At 43.4% G+C, this 18,576-nt stretch overlaps 1 protein-coding gene across 2 annotated transcripts in view; it reads left to right on the plus strand.

Annotated features, from left to right (window-relative positions):
* The window catches only part of ILRUN (inflammation and lipid regulator with UBA-like and NBR1-like domains), a 55,334-nt gene that overhangs the window by 5,001 nt on the left and 31,757 nt on the right, over nt 1-18,576 (plus strand). For both annotated transcript variants that reach the window (XM_051639283.1, XM_051639282.1), the window contains exons 2-4: nt 9,764-9,918; nt 12,819-13,016; nt 15,206-15,534. In XM_051639283.1, the coding sequence (XP_051495243.1) occupies nt 9,764-9,918; nt 12,819-13,016; nt 15,206-15,534 (682 nt within the window). The remainder of the gene's footprint in view (nt 1-9,763; nt 9,919-12,818; nt 13,017-15,205; nt 15,535-18,576) is intronic.

Genomic DNA, 18,576 nt, shown 5'->3' on the forward strand with positions numbered 1-18,576 from the left:
GGTGGTCTGTTTAAATTCCTTATATCAAACAAAAGCCCTGTATGGCCCAGAAGTAGATGTGCTTGACTGGGAGTCTTAAGGACATGTTTTTTATTGCTTTTGCTTTGTGTAATTTTTGCTTTCTAGCAAAGATGTTAGGATGCTGCTTTAAGTGCAGCTCAGATCTGTGGATTGAAGTGTGTCTAGTTACACTTGATTTTAGTGCTGGAGTATAGACAGTTGATAGATGAAGAATATTTAGGTAAAATACATGACAAGGCAAGGGAGAGTGGATTGAAACTGGAAGAGGGGAAATTGAGGTTGGACATGAGGAGGAAACTCTTTGCTGTGAGGGTGGTGAGACCCTGGCCCAGGTTGCCCAGGGAAGCTGTGGCTGCCCCATCCCTGGCAGTGTTGAAGGGCAGGTTGGATGGGGCTTGGAGCAACCTGGGCTGGGGGGAGGTGTCCCTGCCCATGCAGGGGGTTGGAACTGGGTGATCTTGAAGGTCCCTTCCAACCCAAACCATTCCATGGTCCTGTGAACATACAGAATCAAACATGAGTCAAATGAAGAGGATTCACTCACATGATGCATTTCCCTCATTAGGTGACACTTCTACTGCTGGTCTTGATTTTTAACCTCGCAGGTGTTTGCAGAACTGCTATTTTCATGCACATGTCCTCAGTTCACAGAGCTCTGGAGTGCTTTCCAGAAGCAGCTCTCCAGGTGTGCCTCAGGAAGAGCTTGGGTTTGAAGTGCTCCTTCCCAGGTTACCACGTGCTGGCTAGAGGGTAGTACCAACGTGTGGGCAGGCTCCTTACCTTGCTGTCCTCAGCTTTCCCACACCCACTGCATTCAAAAGGTTTGCTGGTACAATATACCCTCTGTCATCCTCAGCTATGGTATTTTCCCAGTGTTCAAATGGTTGCGTGTTGTATTTCAAAGATCCATGGAAAAAACATAAACACCAAGCAAATTCAAGGACATGCAAAGTTACACTGTGCAGCTGTGAAGTTTTTAGTCATTACCTGCCAGGATATGAGTATTGAGGTGGAATGTGTGGCCTTAGTTGCTCCTGCACCATAAAATCTTTCTGTGATTATATCAAAAGCCAATTTTACTGGTTTCATGATTGCTCTTTGTGATTCAGTTGTAGTGAACCCTCCTACCAAACCATTAAAATACCTGCACTTTTATTCCAGCCCTTACTTAAAGACCAGCAACCCCCCAATAATTAATTGATTTCTGGAATCAAAAGTCTGGTTTTGTTATTTTTTAGTTGCAACTATTCTCTCTTCTATTATTGATCAAATACTTCTGATCATAGACCTGATATGGTGTTAGATTTGTATTTGTTGTGGGGAAAAAGTCTCTATTTGTCTGGTCTTATATAAAGATCTCTAGTTTTAATTTGGCAATCCAGACTGAAGAGTGACCAATTGAATTTGGTTTCCTCAGTGGTTTGAAGGCAGTGGTTTTGTTGATGTCCAGTAAACTAATCAGCTGCTATCAGAGAACTCTATCTGATTATCAATAGATGTTCTGTCTTGCTGCATTTACTGAGCTTTCCTTCTTTTCTCCACTTTTGAGAAGTCAAAGGAAAGCAGGATAAAGCTACAAATGGTAGGATTTTCTTTTTTTCCTGAACTAATGAGTACAAACTTCATGTTGGCTTTGTTGTTGGATTTGCCACAGAGATGATAATGCCATTGTGAGTGGGGAGTTGTGGTGTGTTCTTTACCTTAGAGGAGTTAATGAGTCCCTGCTGTCCCTGTCTGCTCCTTGTCTCAGCCTGTGGGATTCCATGACTTCCCTATTGCTAATCCACATTCAGATAAACCTGAGGAAAACTTCCCTGCTGCTCTGGGTAAATCTCGAGCTTAGTTTAGATGCCCCTTTCCTTTTAAGAGGGCAACGAGGGAGAATCCTCGTATCACAGAGGAGGCAGGAAACCTGAGACCTGATCTTTCCAGGCAATCCTCCTTCCCTGGAAACTTCTTTGGCTTGGTTCACTGCTCATCCAGACATCTGTTAGGGAAGTGATAGCAGTGGGTGGCAAGTTGTACTGCTTTGCTTCTCTTCTTCCTAGATGGGCTGATAAAATGATTTTGTATTCTTACATGTCCCAGCACATAGAAATTGTAAGTGATCTAGCTCTTAATGTGACTAGTTATTAATATTTGTAGGTGGTGACCAGTTAACTGGATGTAGTGAGATGGGTGAATTACTTGATATAAAATATGGGTTTTTATAAAGTTAAGCAAGAGGGAAGATAAGGATTTAAACTCGATGGCATTCTTAATCAAAAACATGATTAACTGCTGTCCTTACAGGCAGAGAAGACACAGTAGAAACAGGTCTAGCAGTTCTTGATGCCAGGACAGACTGGTCATCTCAGAGATGGCTGCTGCTCAGCCCTGTGCCCAAAGGGACATTCCTGCCCTGTGGCTGGGGAGCAGAAAATGGCTTTTAAACTGTTAAATCTGTTGTGGGTAACTTAAAGCATAGTGGATGTAGTCTTGGCACACACAAACTGTTGTAGACTGTTGCATCCCTGATGCCCACAACTATTTCCTGATGCTTCTAAAAATAGCAAAATTATAGAATTAAACAATTAAAAAATCTTTTCTTGGGCAGCTTTTATCTAGTGCATTAAAAAAACCCAAACGCCACCTCCTGAATAACACAAATATTTGACCTGATTATTTTGAATTAAATCTAGCCTTTAAATATATTGCATTTTTAACTATGGAACTTGCTATAATTGTCCTATGCCCCAAGTTAGAAAACATTTAAAAATTGGGTGCGTGTGAAATGGAAATGTAAGCAGACAACTGTAGCAGAAGGAATTGGGTACAATATAATTTTAGTCCAGCCAGGACTGCCTTACATGCCTGAACTTGTTCTCAGACAGTTTCTGTAGCTTAATCCCCCTTTCCTTTAATGCAGACAATTACAGATTGGTGGCATAATTTACACTGAGGAATTAGCAATTACAGAATCTTTTTGTGTACTGGCAGCTCTTGATTACTTTCCACAGGGAAGAGCTCTTGCCTGTTTTCAGTGGCAGCAAGTAGAGAGCAGCTCCTGCTGTGACATTCTCAAAATATTTTACTCTGCACTTAAAGCTCCCGACCACCTGCTTAGGAGGGTTCAGCTGCTGGTGGTGCCTGCATGGACTTGTGCTTACAAGGTCCAGAGCTCAGGCAAGTGCAGGCACCACTGTAAGGGTTAAGCTGCTGGTGTGTGTTTGTACATCAAGACCTGCTAAAGGAAAGTGATTTCCTTTGGTGGTTTGGGGTGCACTGAAAATGGTGTGCCTCTTCGGTGGCCTCAGTTTCTTCCCTCCTGCTGCCCCTAAAGAAAGTGTGGTGTTGCTTCTCTTGTTTCTGTTGTCTTCCTGGAACATCCCACTTGTTTTTGGAACTGGCTTGTTTTCAGCCAAGACAATTAAATGTTTTTCTGTGGTTTCATGTGAGAAAATACATGAGCTTTGAATTAGTCAGCTCTTTCCCCCCTCTTCAGCTGTTCAGCTTAAAGCTTTTAACTACCCTCAGTGGTTCTTTTAATGTCTTCGAAGGTAGTTTCCCAACCTCATCATTTAGTGGAAGAGGTGAAGAATGCAGATAACTAATAGACAAATACTGCCTTCTGAAATTGTCTATTGAAAGCTATTCCCTGATTAAAATTCCAGTTCTTCAAAACATCTTGAGACTTTTCACTTAATTGCCTTGTGTCAGATCTACTGCAAATGTTTGAATTGAAAACTCCAGGTGGAAGTGCTTCCCTGTGGTACAATGAGTACATCTTCCCCCTCATCCCCTTCAGCTTCCTCTAAGGCTTTGAATGAGGCACCTTCTACCTCAGGGGCACTAGGAGAGCTGTTTGAGATGCCCTAGCCCATGGGGTTAGCAACCCAAGTCCCCAATATTAAATACAAATAAATATTTGCAAATAAAATCCAACGAAGACACTAGAAACTGAGGAAAAAAGAGTGGACTTTGTTTGGATGTCCTCCATATACCTTTTTAGTCTCTCCCACCTGTATCTTGTAGAGATGTTCCATTATTATTTAGGAGTGAGAAATTACCCATCTGCTGCACTATTCCTCTTGCACATTTATTTCTGGTTTTAACAATAGACACCTTATGGGGTGTTGTGGTGCCTGGTTACACGCTGCATTTGGAGGACAAGAGAGAGGTCTGTAAAGGCTGAGAATTCGGTTACAAAGTCCAAGGGGTTCTAGGGACCATATTATGTTCTTGGGATTTTATTGTACTTTTATCTCACTGCTCAGTTTTCACACTGTTTCCAGGAGAATAACACCTGAGATGCCTTTCTCATGGCAAAATAATTGCAGCAGATGTGAGTGCTGAGGACATGCGAGGAACATAAATTACACCTTCGGTACTTGCCTGGCTTTTCCCTTCTTCCACAGAAGGGAGAGAAATGTAACTTGGTTATTTGCTTTATTACAGTTGCTCTGCACAACAAAGTGACCCAGTCGATTTGTCAGAGTGCTTTCTACTTGACTTAATGTCCTCAACCTACTGTCTGTGTATGATCTAAGGGCTGCATCCTGTGTGAAATTCTAAATGGAAGCCTGAGAAGCCCTCCGAGCCTTTGCTTCTTCTGACAGCTCAGGAGCATCAGGGCGCTGGGAACTTTGGTAGCTGGTGGTGGTGGGTGGGGTGGCTGCAGGAATGGGCAGGAGCTGCTAAGAGCAAAACTTGCATGCTGGATTTTGAGCTTCCAGCTGTGATTCTTTTGCTCCCCAAAAATCTATCCATAAAAAGCAAACATTTTTATTTTGATCTTTCTTCCAAGAGTTGGACTCTGAAAACTTACAGATGACATAATTTTAATTAAGTTGTTGCTTTCTACTCTAAGCGTGGTTTTTAGGGTGGAATTCCGTGTCACCGCATACATTAGACAACCTGCACGTTATGAGGGATATTTTTTGCATTTCGAGTTCAGTTCTTTAGGCTGCTGAATCGAAAACAAAACCCAAAATACTGTTGGTTGTGTCAGCCGTGCAAGCGTGGAGGTGGGAGAGGTGTGTGGGAGGTTACAGCTGCTGGAGGGTAGACGATTCCTCCCAGGACTTTAATGCCCCTTGTCTCTTATGTTAGAACGACCTGTCTGTGTATTGCTCTCCTTCCAAGGTGCTTAGCTTCTAGATGTTGAAAGAATAATAAGTTTTATTGGTAACAGAAGGATTAGGTACGGTGTATGTGCCCTTCTTCGCACAGGGCTGCAGTTAGAAGCCTCACTGCTTCCATTTCTTCACTCTCCCATAAAAATAATCTGATTCAATTAATAGAAAAAAACCCAAATTACCTGTATATTACTTGTTTGCACAACAGTCGGGCTGTATAAGGGGCCCTCTCGTTTGTGAATTAATTTGGAAGAGTTTCTTTTATTTTTGAATACTGCAGTGGTGACCTAGTTAATTGGGAGTAATTACTGTCTAAATATATTGGTTTAACATAACAAAAGGCTGTCTGGAAAAAAGCAGGGAAGGGAAAGAATGGCTCAAGATAAACCAGCTCTTTGCAAACGCTTAAGAGTTGTTAAGGGACATCTCCAGAGCTATTAGCAGAGAAGGTTTTAACTTCACTATTGTAATTTAGCTCCTGAGGCTTTGAAACAAAGCAGCAGAGCAGAAGGACTAATCTGGAAACGAACACTTTCTTTGGGTCTGCAGATAGAAAGCACTTGACACTTAAGAGCCATGGGATGCCCTTGGAGAAGGAGTGGGATACCCATAGTTAGACTGGATTTGGTTGATAATAGGGAGCTATAATATTTACTTGCTGCCTTCTTCCCTCTCTCTTTTCAGATTCTTGCTCTTAGGGCTGGAATCGAGCACTGTGTTCATTTTCAGGATGCACCCCAGGTCGTTGGGGTGACCTGTCATTGCAGGCTGCTGCAAGGAGTTTGAGCCTAAATCCTGTCAGACCTGCTCTGTGAGTAGGGCAGAACTATGCAGTGTTGCAGTCCAGGACTGCTCTAAAACTGGAAAAATTGCTTAATTTAGGAAAGGTAAGGAGGGCCTAACACCTGAAGGGCTGTTTTAAGAAAGAGATGGATGGCCATCCCTGTAATTAGGAGAAATCAGTCATGTAAATTACACGGGCTGGATTTGGCATGCTCGTCTCGAAGTTGTTTGGCTTATAATAGTAATTTATCTCGTATGGCAGAGAGCGAAGGGGTAGTGTGGTGCAAGTCACACCTAAGAGGAGTAAAATAAAGCAGGCATGGATGTGTAGAGAAGCCTGGAGAAGATAACCCCTTCCTCTCAGAGGGCTAACTCTTCATTCTTCTCCCTGAAATATCTGCACTTGCTCCACAAGGGTAAAAAACTAAAAAACAACCAACTATAATGAAAGAGACTGTGGGCCAGTTTATCAGTGGTGCCCTGTGATAGGACAAGGGGCAATGGTCAAAAACTGGAACACAGGAAGTTCCACCTCAACATGAAGAAAAACTTCTTGACTGTGAGGATGATGGAGCCCTGGGACAGGCTACCCAGAGAGGTTGTGGAGTCTCCTTCTCTGGAGACTTTCAAGAGCTGTGTGACCTGCCTTAGGGGCTCCTGCTCTGGCAGAAGGACGTCTGATCTCCAGAAGTCCCTCCCAACCCTTAACATTCTGTGATTCTATGACATTAAAAAGGAGACAAATTCCAGGACCTTGAGTGTGTTTGACCTGGAAGCTATCTTTCATGAATGCTGTCTTTAGCTTCTAAACTCCACTGATGTTGTGCCTGCAGCAGGGAGGCAGAGCAGCAAGGTGCACAACTTTTCCTCAAGAACCTGCCCATAATCAGCTTGCAAATCCTTTGCCTCTAAATGGTGCTCGTTTTCCCCAAGCAAAATCCTGCTGCGTTCAGATGGGGAGTTGGGGATACTGGGGGTAGGGAAGGGGAAGCACTGTCTGTTGGAAGGAGTGGGAACATCTAGCTGTGAGAGGCTGCTGGCTTTGCTGGTTGTGTAAGCAGAGAGCATGACTAAAATGTGAGCTCTGTGGGTATCTCTTGCAGCAGAGCGGTGCCATACGGCCTCTCCGTGGCTATCTCTCAGGGTTGTCTGTGTCAAAGAACATGAACTCAAGACAGATTTGCTTTGTCATCCTGACTTTGGCCCTTGGCACTTTCAATTTCTTTTTCATTTCTGGAAGCTTCTTTTTAATTCTCCAGCAGGGAGAGGTCACAATGCATCTGAGCATGCAAAAGGTCTCGCCCCAAACAAAACCCACCACACACGGATCAAAACGGTGGAAGCGAGAGGGTGGGTTTGTGAATATCTGATCACAAAAGGGTGGCAAATCTGTTTTTCAGCATGTGTTGTTCTGTAGTTAGTTTTTAACTAAGTGCTGCAGAGGACTGGCGTTGTTTCCCAATGGCAAAGCAAGCAATGAAATATGACACAGGGAGGGGAAGAGGGTTGGCAGAGGGCCTGGGTGCACAAATAGCCCACTACCTTTTGAAGCATATTTACAGCAGAGCAAACAAAAAACAGCACAGGCAGCCTTACCCGGAGTTGCAATAGAAATCTTCCCCTTGGAACTTTTACTTTTTCCTCTCCATGTCAATAAAATGTCATTTCTACTGATTACAGAAGCATAGCTCACAAGATACTGTGATGTGTCTGAAAACGTATTTACGCAGTTGTGGATTAAGAAGAGACTGAGCTGTGTTGCTGTCTTTTGAAGCTCTTAGAATACCTTTTTGCCTTGGATTGCTGTACTGCAGGAAGAAATCCCCATGAAAACTAAACTCTAGATCATAGTGTTAGCTGGTTCAGCGAACAGGAGTCTCTTGGCACAGCCCTGTTGTGAGTTATGTAAATCTTGTGCAGGGTATAAGCAACAGGCGGTGGGTGACGTAAAACTGAGCATTTGTCTCTATTTATTGGCTAATGTGACATGCAACCTTCCTGTAGCATTTGACTGAGCTGGCTGTATTAAATATAGCCCTGACACTCCTAAGTAGAAAATGCCTCAAGCTGAATTCATTGTTCTAAATGTGACAGTCTTACAGGGTGGCTCTTCCGTCTCCCCTTCGTGTCAAAGTCCGTCTCGTGCTGATGGTGAAAGGTCTCTCTGTAATCATCTTCTGTGTGCTGAGTTTGCTGATCAATAGCTGTGGTGCAGGACATTCCTCCAGTGCCTCCTGGGGCAGTGGCTGTGCTCGGGGAGGCTAAGCAGGGTGGCAGCAGCTCCTGCCGTTAGCACAGAGTGATTATCTGGTGTCACTGTGATGGATTACCAAACTGATACATCTGCTCCTGGCCTCTCCCACCTGCCCCATTGTGGGGGGCTGGCAGACTTGCTTCATGCTGCTGTTACCCCATTTACCCAAGCTCCTACATTTTGGGTCCTCTGTTTTCTGTTACTTCTCCCATGCAGTGCTGATTTTTATCCAGAATGGCTGATTTTCTTTTCTTTCCCTTGAACACTGTAGGAATTGATCAGGAAGCAGTTTCTTTGCTCACCGTTCTGAGCCTCCTTTCCAGCTGGCAAGCAGTCCAAAAACCCCTATGTTTGCTCTTTCCCAGGGTCATGCTGCAAATGTTTCTCTTGCTTTCACCTTGGCTTTCTGGCTTTGATTGAGACACATGACACTCCACCACACAATACAAACCCTCAATATATCCTGCTACCTGTAGAGTGCAGCTTCTGACCAGCCTTCTGCATGGCTTTGTTTTAGGTGGTGGTTCCCAGTTCTTCCAAGATGTGTTTTGTTGTTTGGGGCTTTTTTTTCATTCGTGCTCAAAAACCCAACACATTTTTCTAGTCATGAATAAAAATGGCAGTTATGCCCATGGCATTTGGGGAGATTTTACTCATCTCCATTCTCACAGCACCTACTCACAACGTTTAAATTAGGGCCACAACCTTAGACATGTGTAAACAGAGGAATTACATGACTTGCCAAACACTACCACGATATACTATTAAGTTATTATGTAACAGCAGCTAAGACACATGAATCCTCTTCCTGTTCAACTGCTCCTCCTTTTAAATTAATTATCATATGAGTCTCAGCTACACCATGACTTGGGAATCAATAGAATTTGTGGCTTTCTGAACATTCTTAATATATCACAGACTTCCACTGTCATTTGTCTTTATTCAGTAAGAACTTTTGACTCAAATAGCTTTTAAGTTCCTTTGAGCTGTGACTCCCCAGAGCTGAGCAGACATTTATGATTAATAAATAATCTTAGAGTACTGATGGCTCATACACGACCATATGTTTCAAAAGTAGCAAAGCTGGAGTTATCTGTAAGTTATCTGAGTTATTGTAAGAGTGTTCTTTGTTTTTTGTTCATCTTGTGCTTCTTTTGGACCTCTTGTGCCAAAATGAAGTGGAGAGGTTCAGTCCTTTTGAAATGAGTTCAGGAATCAAGGCTGGTATAAGGAAATCTCCCTGTTCACATGCTGCTCTGTAGCTCTTCCCTGAGTTTATCCTGAACTCTTTGGCAAATTTCATAAAGAGTTAATGGGATAGAGGTCTCCAATACTAAGTTCCAAGATTTCCAGAGAAGAGAAAAAATAGGAGTAGAAAAGTAGTCTAAAATAGCCTTCCTGGCAAGGAAAGTGCTGTATTTTGAGCTCTTATCTTGGAGGTTCCATGTGTGATAAAAGCTTAAAAAGACATGAGACTACTGCAGTCTGGATAATTTTTGCTCCACTGTTTAGGATGACACTTGTAAAATGTAACAGGGGCCTGACCCACCTGTACTACAGGTTGTTAATCTGCTGTTTTTCTTTCTAGGAATCTACAAGCTGCCATTGGAGCATACTATGATTTTGAGAGCCCAAATATCAACGTACCATCCATGTCCTTTGTTGAAGATGTCACCATAGGTGAAGGAGAGTCTATCCCTCCTGATACCCAGTTTACAAAAACATGGAGGATACAAAACACAGGTAAGACTTTGTAGACTGTAACAAACCCCACACAGTGTGAGTTATGTGACACTATGAAATAAATCAAAACAGTGACTGAAATCCAGGAAGTGAGACTGGGCAAAATACATTCTCAGGGCTTGATCTGGTGGGATGTAGTCAGAGAAAAATAAGATCCACAGATGCAAAGGGAATAACTTGTCTTAAAGTGTTGCAATGACAGGATGTCACATGAATGTTTAAGCTGTGTGTCTGAACTTTAATTGACCTGCTTGCACTTTTGTGAGGAAGAATGATAGCACAACAAGGTGCAATATCATGAATCACCATGAGTAAAGTTCAGCTGTGTTGGTGTTGCTCCTAAATAACTGCAGGACTCAATTGCTGTACAGATTTGTGCTGGATATCGAAGTATAACAGACTAAAACCATGCTAAAATCTGGGAGTATTTTATGAGGACATGAGAGTGAGAAGGGGGGGCAGGGGTGTTTAAGAACACTAATTTATAGAGCCTGCATTCTAGAGAAAGGGCTTAATTATGTCAGTTGACTTTCTGACTCCATTTGTTTGACGTAGCACAATGGAAGGGTGGCATGTGTAACTTGCTTCAATTCCAGCAATGTGAAAAATTGGTGATTTTTTTATAACAGTCTCAAGTACAGGTCTTACAAATGTAATAAGTTTCACAGCCCTTGTTTCTCCAGTATTAGTTATCTTAATTTGTGTGATGTACACTCTGGCATGCAAATTCAGCCTTAGTTTAACACCCTACTTCAAGCACCATTTCATTGTTCTTGGAGTGTTTGATCTGCTGAAATCCATGGGCCTTCTAAAATGAGGAATGTGGGTTCATCTTGACTTAAATTCCTGGCAAGGCCACCATTTGTTTTGGTTTCTGTGTGTGTTGAAAGCCTGACTTGTTAAAATGTACAGCTGTACTGCAGTGGTGCTGGAGGCCAGATCTTGTTCCAACCCTGCTGTTGAGGCATGTTTTAGTTAAATGCACCTTCACACACTGTGTTATGACTGTGCAGTTTAAGGAGGATTGTAGCATTTTAAAACCATTTTAAGGTTTAATTAAGGTATGATATCAAAGGACTGTAGTGTTTCCAGATAGTATCTGCTTGTTAGGTAGATAACTGAAGCAAAGCCAAGGTTTAACAGCTCGACAGGAAGCCTTGATTAAATGACTGCAGTTCTAGAACACAAAATACCTCAGGCATGTGTCACCAAAGCATTTAGTGTCTGATGAGTATGACAGCAGAGCTCAGAGATTGTCACTTTTAAGCGTGCAAGCAGTAAGCTAGCTTCAGTCAGACTTTCATATGTGTTCTTAAAAACTTAACACCCTGCTCTGGTACCTTCCAGGACTGTGATTGGCTAGTATGCCAAAAGTCCAGTTTGTATAGTAGAACCATTGCTGAAAGAGCAGCAGGGTTTAACAGACTTACTTCCTCTTCCCACTCTACCTCCAGCTGCTGCTGGCTCTGCAGGACAGATTCTACAATTTATCATCTCCTGAGAGATGAGTGTACTGAAATAGAATGACATAATCATCATTTCATTTTATGGGGCTTATCAGTTGCAGCGTTCTAGGCACCTTGCAAGCCTAAAGCCATTAAACCTGATAAAAATCACATCAATTATTTAAACTGAACCATGTTGCTGGGCTGCCAGCCTCTTCAGATGAGACTTCAAACCCAACTCCCACACGCCCTAGTCTGAGGTCAGCTAGTCACTCAGCTCCTCTTTCAGAGACCTCCCTGTCTCAGCAGTGTTTCCAGCTCCAGTGATACGTCCACCTGTAGTTATTCTCATGGTGCTTTCCCTGCTGGATTGTGAATTCCAGAAATAAGGACTTGACTAGAAAACTAATCCTTGCCATGTCTTCACTGAAGTATCCACAGGGATTAAATTAGCAGGCAAGCTGTTGCAAAGGATGCTCTTTGGGGTAACCCAAGGTCAGATCAGCTCATCTCAGGCTACAGATAGTGGTTCCAAGCTTCTTGGTGGTTCAGGCTTTCCTTGGCCGTTTCCACTGACCTCAACCAGGCAGAAGATGTTTTTAAAAGTCATTGTCTTTGTCATGTCACGTTACAGGGGAAGAACCAAAAGAAAAGTTCTGCTAAACTGCCTTTTCACTAGTCCCAGAAGCACTTTGTCTGCCCCTATGCTTGTTATCTTTGGTGGGGATGGCTGTGCTTGCACACAGCAACTGTTTTCTGTATCTCTCCAGCCTGCCAGGTCACGCTGTCAGTCCCAGTATCAACACTGATCTCCACAAATAAATCATGTGTTCACAATCCCCTCTAGCTTTGCACAAGGCTGAGAGAAGGGTTGGTGCAAGAAGGGAAATAAATCCATTTAGAAAATAGTACCAGCTCTTCTGTTCAAACTGTTAGTTCCTCCTGAGACTAATGGGCTTAAAAAAGAATGAATCCTTGAAATAAAATGTTTCCAGCAGTTTGTGTTATTAATGTGTATTTTAACGTCACAGGGCTCAGGAGCTACATGGGGGGGGGCAGAAAGAAATGAGGTGGGGGGAAACCCACCTAGATCTGACCTTATTTTTGTCTCTGGTATTGATGAAATATGTCAGTTATGTTGATTTTTTTTTAATTTTTTTTTTTTTCGCAGCTGTTTACTCTGTGACTTTGAGGTTTTTTTCTGTACAAAGCAGGCCTAGAGATTATTCAAACAAATATAAATTGTCCTGCTGGTCTGAGAACGCACCAGTTAAGCCTTGTCTGAAATGCATTCTTCAGCAACCATTCCTGCCTGTGCTCTGTGTATCTTGGTATTTCTTTGACTGCCCAACAATTGTCCAAATGTTTTAATAAGCACGTTTCACTCATCCTTACACAGACACAAAAGCTTTTCCTGGTGCACTGTCAGTAATTCTTTCTTCTGTGTATTCCCAGGGACGGAGGCGTGGCCCCCGGGGGTTTGTCTGAAGTATGTTGGGGGAGACCAGTTTGGCCACGTAAACATGGTGATGGTCAGGTCCCTGGAGCCCCAGGAGATTGCAGATGTCAGCGTTCAGATGTGCAGCCCCAGCACAGCAGGAATGTATCAGGGACAGTGGAGAATGTGCACTGCCACGGGACTCTACTACGGAGGTGAGTGATCCCTTCCCACCACTTCAGGCTCCTCTTTGTGATATTCCCACCATGGAAAAATGGGTGCTTGTGGCAGACTCTCCTGCTAACCCAAGGGTGAAGGTCTGCCAGCTCAGAGACTAAATGTAGAAAACGGAGTAGAGAAAACATCAAGGGAGCTGCTGCTTTGTTGTCTTGGTCAGCACAAAACTGTTTTCTAAACACTGGAACAAATGGCAGATTACAGAAAGCTCCTAAAAACAAAGGGACTTGCAGGGTGCTCCAGCAGACTCCTTCCCAGTTGGTTCTTGTCAGGATTCTTCCCCAATTTTGCAGGGCTGAGCATTGTGAGCTGCATATGGGTATAAAATCTATGGAGGTGTCAAAAACCTCATGTGAGAAGTTTAGTTCAGGCCCAGGTTTTCGGAGTATAACTCGGTGCATCACCTGTGAACCATATTTCTGTGCTTAAAACCCACTTTTCGATGATTCACCTTGTGCTTCAGCTTGAGACAGCAACATCTTCATTCCCTGGGAGCCCTTCAGAGGCTTTTATCCAGCTGCAGTTGATCCTGAGAACATCTTGGTGGCTGCTCTAGCACTTTGGGGCATCCCAAGTCACACAGGTCTGAGCGAGAGGCCTTAGCACGCCGAGTCAAAAATAACTCTGTACTCAGAAGCACAGGGGCTTTGGCAGAATTGTTGGGAAATGTGCAACTCCTGGGTGTCAGGAGGAGATGTAACATGTTGAAGAAAGGGCAACTTAAAAATGGCTTTGGCTACTGAGCTTTGAGTCACAGCTGCACAGGTTGGAGCTAGATTATCTTTAAGGTTCCTTCCAACTCAACAAATTCTATCATTCTGCGCCCTTCCCCTGCCGTATAATCAATGGTTTTGATGCTAATTACCCCCCGGAGGTCAGCCCCAGCAGCTGTGGGGCCTTCCAGCAGCCGGGGCTGTCCCTCTGGTTTGTCACATCGCCCCGGGGCCAGCGGGACCTGCAGAGGGCGACCTGGAGCCGCTGCGGGAGGCGCAGCCCGGACCAGGGGGGTGGTGGAGCCTCAAAGGGGTGTTCAATGGGGAGGTCACCGCCCTGGCAGGGTGCTGGGGGGCCTGGAGCAAGTCGTGTTTTTGTAAGGTAAAATCCCGCTGCCTTTAATTGGGTGTGTAAAATGCAAACTGATGAGCCCAGTCCCGTTAAAGCCGGGGAGGGGTGGAAGGAGAGGAATATAACTGGGTAAAACCGAACAGAAAGGACCTGTCTCCTCCCCCAGGCCGGCAGTGGCAGCACAAAAGAGCCCCTTGTAGGTTAACACTTGGCTGCAGGAAACCTGGAAGCCAGTTGGATGTCACAGGAGGTGCTGTTATTAGATCTGCTGCGGTGAGATAAGGTGGTGCTGTGCTGCTTTTCATTCTCTATCTCTGTGCAGCAAAACAAAACTGGAGCACTTTTAATGGAGAGGTGAGGGGGGGAGGCAATAAAACCGAATTTGGATACATACTAAGAAATGTGTTTATTTAAATAGGCTATAATGTTTGCATCAAGTATAAATGAAACAGTAAGTAAAGTAACAATCTTATCTATGTACAAGAGGCAGACATGCATTAGGTAAGAACAGTAAATAAGTTTCATACTCTAACCAGTAGCTTGTGGATTCCTGTAGTAGTTGACCAGGCCTGGGTATCTTATCCACCTATTCTTGAGTGTTTTGGAACCAAAATGTAGATACTTGGCAGTGAATTGTCATAAACATAATTACCTTCTAGGTCACCTTTTTGTTGTTTTACTTTAATAGTCAAGCCTTTCAAAGCCAGACAAAAATAATTGCCTTTTCCTTATTGTCAGAGTAGAAGCTTTGGTGGTGGTATCTCCTGCCTCTGTCTTGCCTTGGATAAAGTCACTGAAGGTTTTCTTTTTTCAGTGCATCCTGTTGTTAACCTGTAATGTGGAGCTTCAGGTTGTCATGTCCTTTTGGTTTTTTTATATGTTCTTAGCTCTTGTGTAAGTTCAGTAGGAGTAAACCCTGCCTGGTTTTCTTGAAAGGTTGGACACTAATTTAGTATTTACCCAGTACTAGTTACGCTTCATAAAAATGTTAAACAGTGTTTTTTCTTGCTGTTGTAAAGAATAGAATGAATGTTTTTCTCCTTCTGCCCACTTTTTCACAAACTATCTAGTGACAACCCGAGTGTCTTGTCTCTTCCCACAGATGTGATCTGGGTGATCCTCAGCGTGGAAGTTGGAGGACTTCTAGGTGTAACACAGCAGCTGTCGTCCTTCGAAACGGAGTTCAACACGCAGCCACATCGCAAGGTAGAAGGAAACTTTAACCCATTCGCCTCTCCACAGAAGAACAGGCAACCAGATGAAAACAACCTAAAAGACCCTGGGGGTTCCGAGCTAGGCACAATCAGCAAAAACACATGGGGGCCTGCTCCTGACCAAATCGAACAAGATCAGAATGGACTGTCACAAAACTCTGTAAATCTCTCCCCCAGCAGTCACTCGAACAACTTGTCGGTAGTGACGTACAGTAAGGTAGGTGCCCTGGGAGAACAGGAGAAGGGGTAGGTGAGGAGACTGGGATGTGTGTAATAGCTCTTCGTTACAAACTGCAAAGCCCTTCCCTTCTGCTTCTGCCAGACCTGCTAAGGAAGGTTTTGAATTTGACTGTCTGACTCTGCCAACTCCTCATGTTATATTAAATATTTTTTTTTTTTGCCTCTGATAGACTCTACCAGATCCACCTTTTTCTTTTTTTTTCTTGGTTTTTGCTTCAAGTCCTTCTGAGAACTTATATAATCTTGTCTGGGTGCTGTAACTGTTAGTGGCTGGAGCCTGCTCCAGTTGCGTGTGCAAATAAGTCAAAATATCTCTCTAGATGTGCTCCTGAGTTTTACATAATTTTGAAAAGAGGAAAAATAACAGCCAGACCCCTAAACCCTAAGATGAACCAGAGAACTTCCTTTTAGTTGGTGTGAGGAGACTTCAGAGCTCAACATTTTGATCCCAGAAGCTACCTGTCAGGAACAGTCAATCAAAGGACTATTCCTGTCTGTGTCCTTGTCTTGTTTATAATTGTAGGTGACTTTTATCTTTACTTTAAGTCTTTCTCAAAAGCTTGCTTGGTGGATGCTATAAGAGTCTGAGTGATATTTTGACTGTTTTTATTTGCTTGTGTGTGAAAAATGACTTGCAGGATTATTTACAATTCAGAATCCACCTGTTAATGCAGCCAGTATGTGTAGGTGTTTACTGTCGTTTGTCAAACTAGTTCTGATTTTTAAAATCCTTTACAAATGTTTCACTGTACTTTAATCAGGCTGTGTAGGACAATAACACTTGGTTGCTGAATGACTTAATAAAGCCCTAATGTTAGTTCACCTACAGCACTTTAGTTCCTAACTGGATGAACTGCCTGTCTTCTACCAGTGGATCATATTTTAGTGACCTGCTTTGCACCAGGGCTATGCATTTATTTTTTTTCCTGGTGGCATGCACAGGGTTAACTGTTTGGCAGACTTCACATCACCCTTTTTGTTTTTGCACCCAAACCCATCAGTTGCTGTAAGGCTGCATTGGCTCCTGCTTCAAGATTCTTGCTCACTAAAAGTGAAAGGGATGGCTTAGGATGTGATTTAAAAATATAAATAAAGCCTTTCACCTCTCAGTTCAAATGCAACCTGAATTAGCAATGACTGAAAGCCACAGCCTTTCAGTGGTTGTGTGGTGGGTAGGGGTGTTCTCTGAAGAGAGGAGCCATTGTCTGACTGCAGAGAACATCTCTGGGCTGGTGGAGCTTCTCTGCAGCAGCTTCATCTAGGGTGCTCCAGGTGGGGAGTACAGCCCTGCAGCTGTGTTGTTATCCCAGCAGAGATGGGTAGCAGCTCTGTGGATCAGCTGCTCAACAGTAAAAATGAGTTACTGACTCCAACTTTGAGACAGTGGACTTAGCTACTAAGCCTTTTGTAGCTAAAATACCTAGGTTTGACCTAAGTGGGAAAACTCAATGACAGCTTTTGGTGGCCAGCTTTAGCATGGAGGTTCCTTTTCCCCCCCTCTCCTGTTTTCTGAGTGCAGAGCTTGGCAGTTGCTTTGTGGTTGATGTGGATAGATGTGGAGCTGCTTAGACATGCACTGCTGAAAATTCCTGCATAAAAATTCTGGATGTGGGGTTTTGGCAGTGATGTGCCCTTCAGTGTTTCCCAGGTCTCCTATCCCTGTGTTATCTATCCCTACCCTTCCTAGTGAGAGGAGAGGGGTGTGGGCACCAGGAGGTGCAGTGTACCAACAGACTCTTGGCTGAGGAGCAGATGCTTGTGTCTTTTCTAAGAATGTAGGTGTAAGAAACCAAGAAACCTGTTGGGGCTGCATAGAACCTAGCAAAGGTCAGCTGTACTGGTGAAAGAAAAGCCAAAAAGGAGAGTGAAGCACTATCAGGGAGGACCTTGCTAGATTCCAGTCAGCTGGTTTAGCTAGTAACCCAAAGTTACAATCAGTTCTCTTACAAGGTGTTAGAATCTAACCTCAGATCTAGGGTAGGTGGCTTTTTTCTCCTGTTTGTTACGGGGTTTTTTGTTCCTTTTTGTATTTGCTGATTATTCTTGGGTGGGTTTGAGGTGGATTATCTGAGATGAAAGCAGAAATTCTGTTGCTTGCTTCAGAAGGGGTATCTTTATGGTCCTTTTTGGAGATGAAATGGGAGATGTCAAAGTCCATTGATTGTGGGGGTTTTTTTTAGGTTTTTTCCTCTACTACAGTGTTTCTATTTGTGACCTAATAAAACAAGTTAGCTTTTCCTTTGGAGGTTGTTCTTGAGGTAGTTCTGAAGATCAGAGTTCTGTTCCAGCCTTGCCCTTCCTGTCCAGGGCAGGAGTCTCTCTGCCACAGAATTAATATTCACACTGGTACAACACTGTTTCTGTAGTGAACAAATCTGGGTGGGTTTGACATCCTTAGATGCTTGGTCTTGTTTAAAATCACCAGGTGAACATGCTGACCTTCCCTGCTTTAGCTCTAGCACTACCACATCCCTTCTTCCTGCCATCTGGAAAAGAAGATTTTAATTTCTTTTTTAAAAGGGGTAAGAGGTAATTCCTTAAGAGGAAAAGGGCTTATTGGAGGTAATGTCAGAGGTATTAAACCACCTACCTGATCAGCAGATGGTGTTCCAGTACCTGTTAGGAAAGCTATATCTGGCCCATCTTCCCTGCTTCCCTGGGGACTTGACCTGAGCTCTGCTGCTTCAGAGGGGGAAAGAAAACAGCAACATTTGGAGCTGTTGTCTTGTGATTGAATATTGATGTGAAAGGCTTTATTTCAAGTTCTAGGTGCAGACAAAAGAGCACTGTGGGTTGGTTACTCAGTTGCATATGAGGATTCCTGGATTTTATTTATCTTGGACTGAACATGTAATATTTTTGTCTGCTTTCTTCATGTATGTGGAGAGGAGTGAATCCCTCACCATGTTTCTCACCCTGTTTGGTGAGATACAGCAATGGGTAAGGTCTAGTTAAGGTGTTCAGCAATGCCTGTGTCCCAGATTTAGGATAATTTAAGCCCTTAGATATTTCTGAGATC

The sequence above is a fragment of the Apus apus genome, chromosome 23 (genome assembly GCF_020740795.1).
Source record: "Apus apus isolate bApuApu2 chromosome 23, bApuApu2.pri.cur, whole genome shotgun sequence".
Classification (NCBI taxonomy): domain Eukaryota; kingdom Metazoa; phylum Chordata; class Aves; order Apodiformes; family Apodidae; genus Apus; species Apus apus.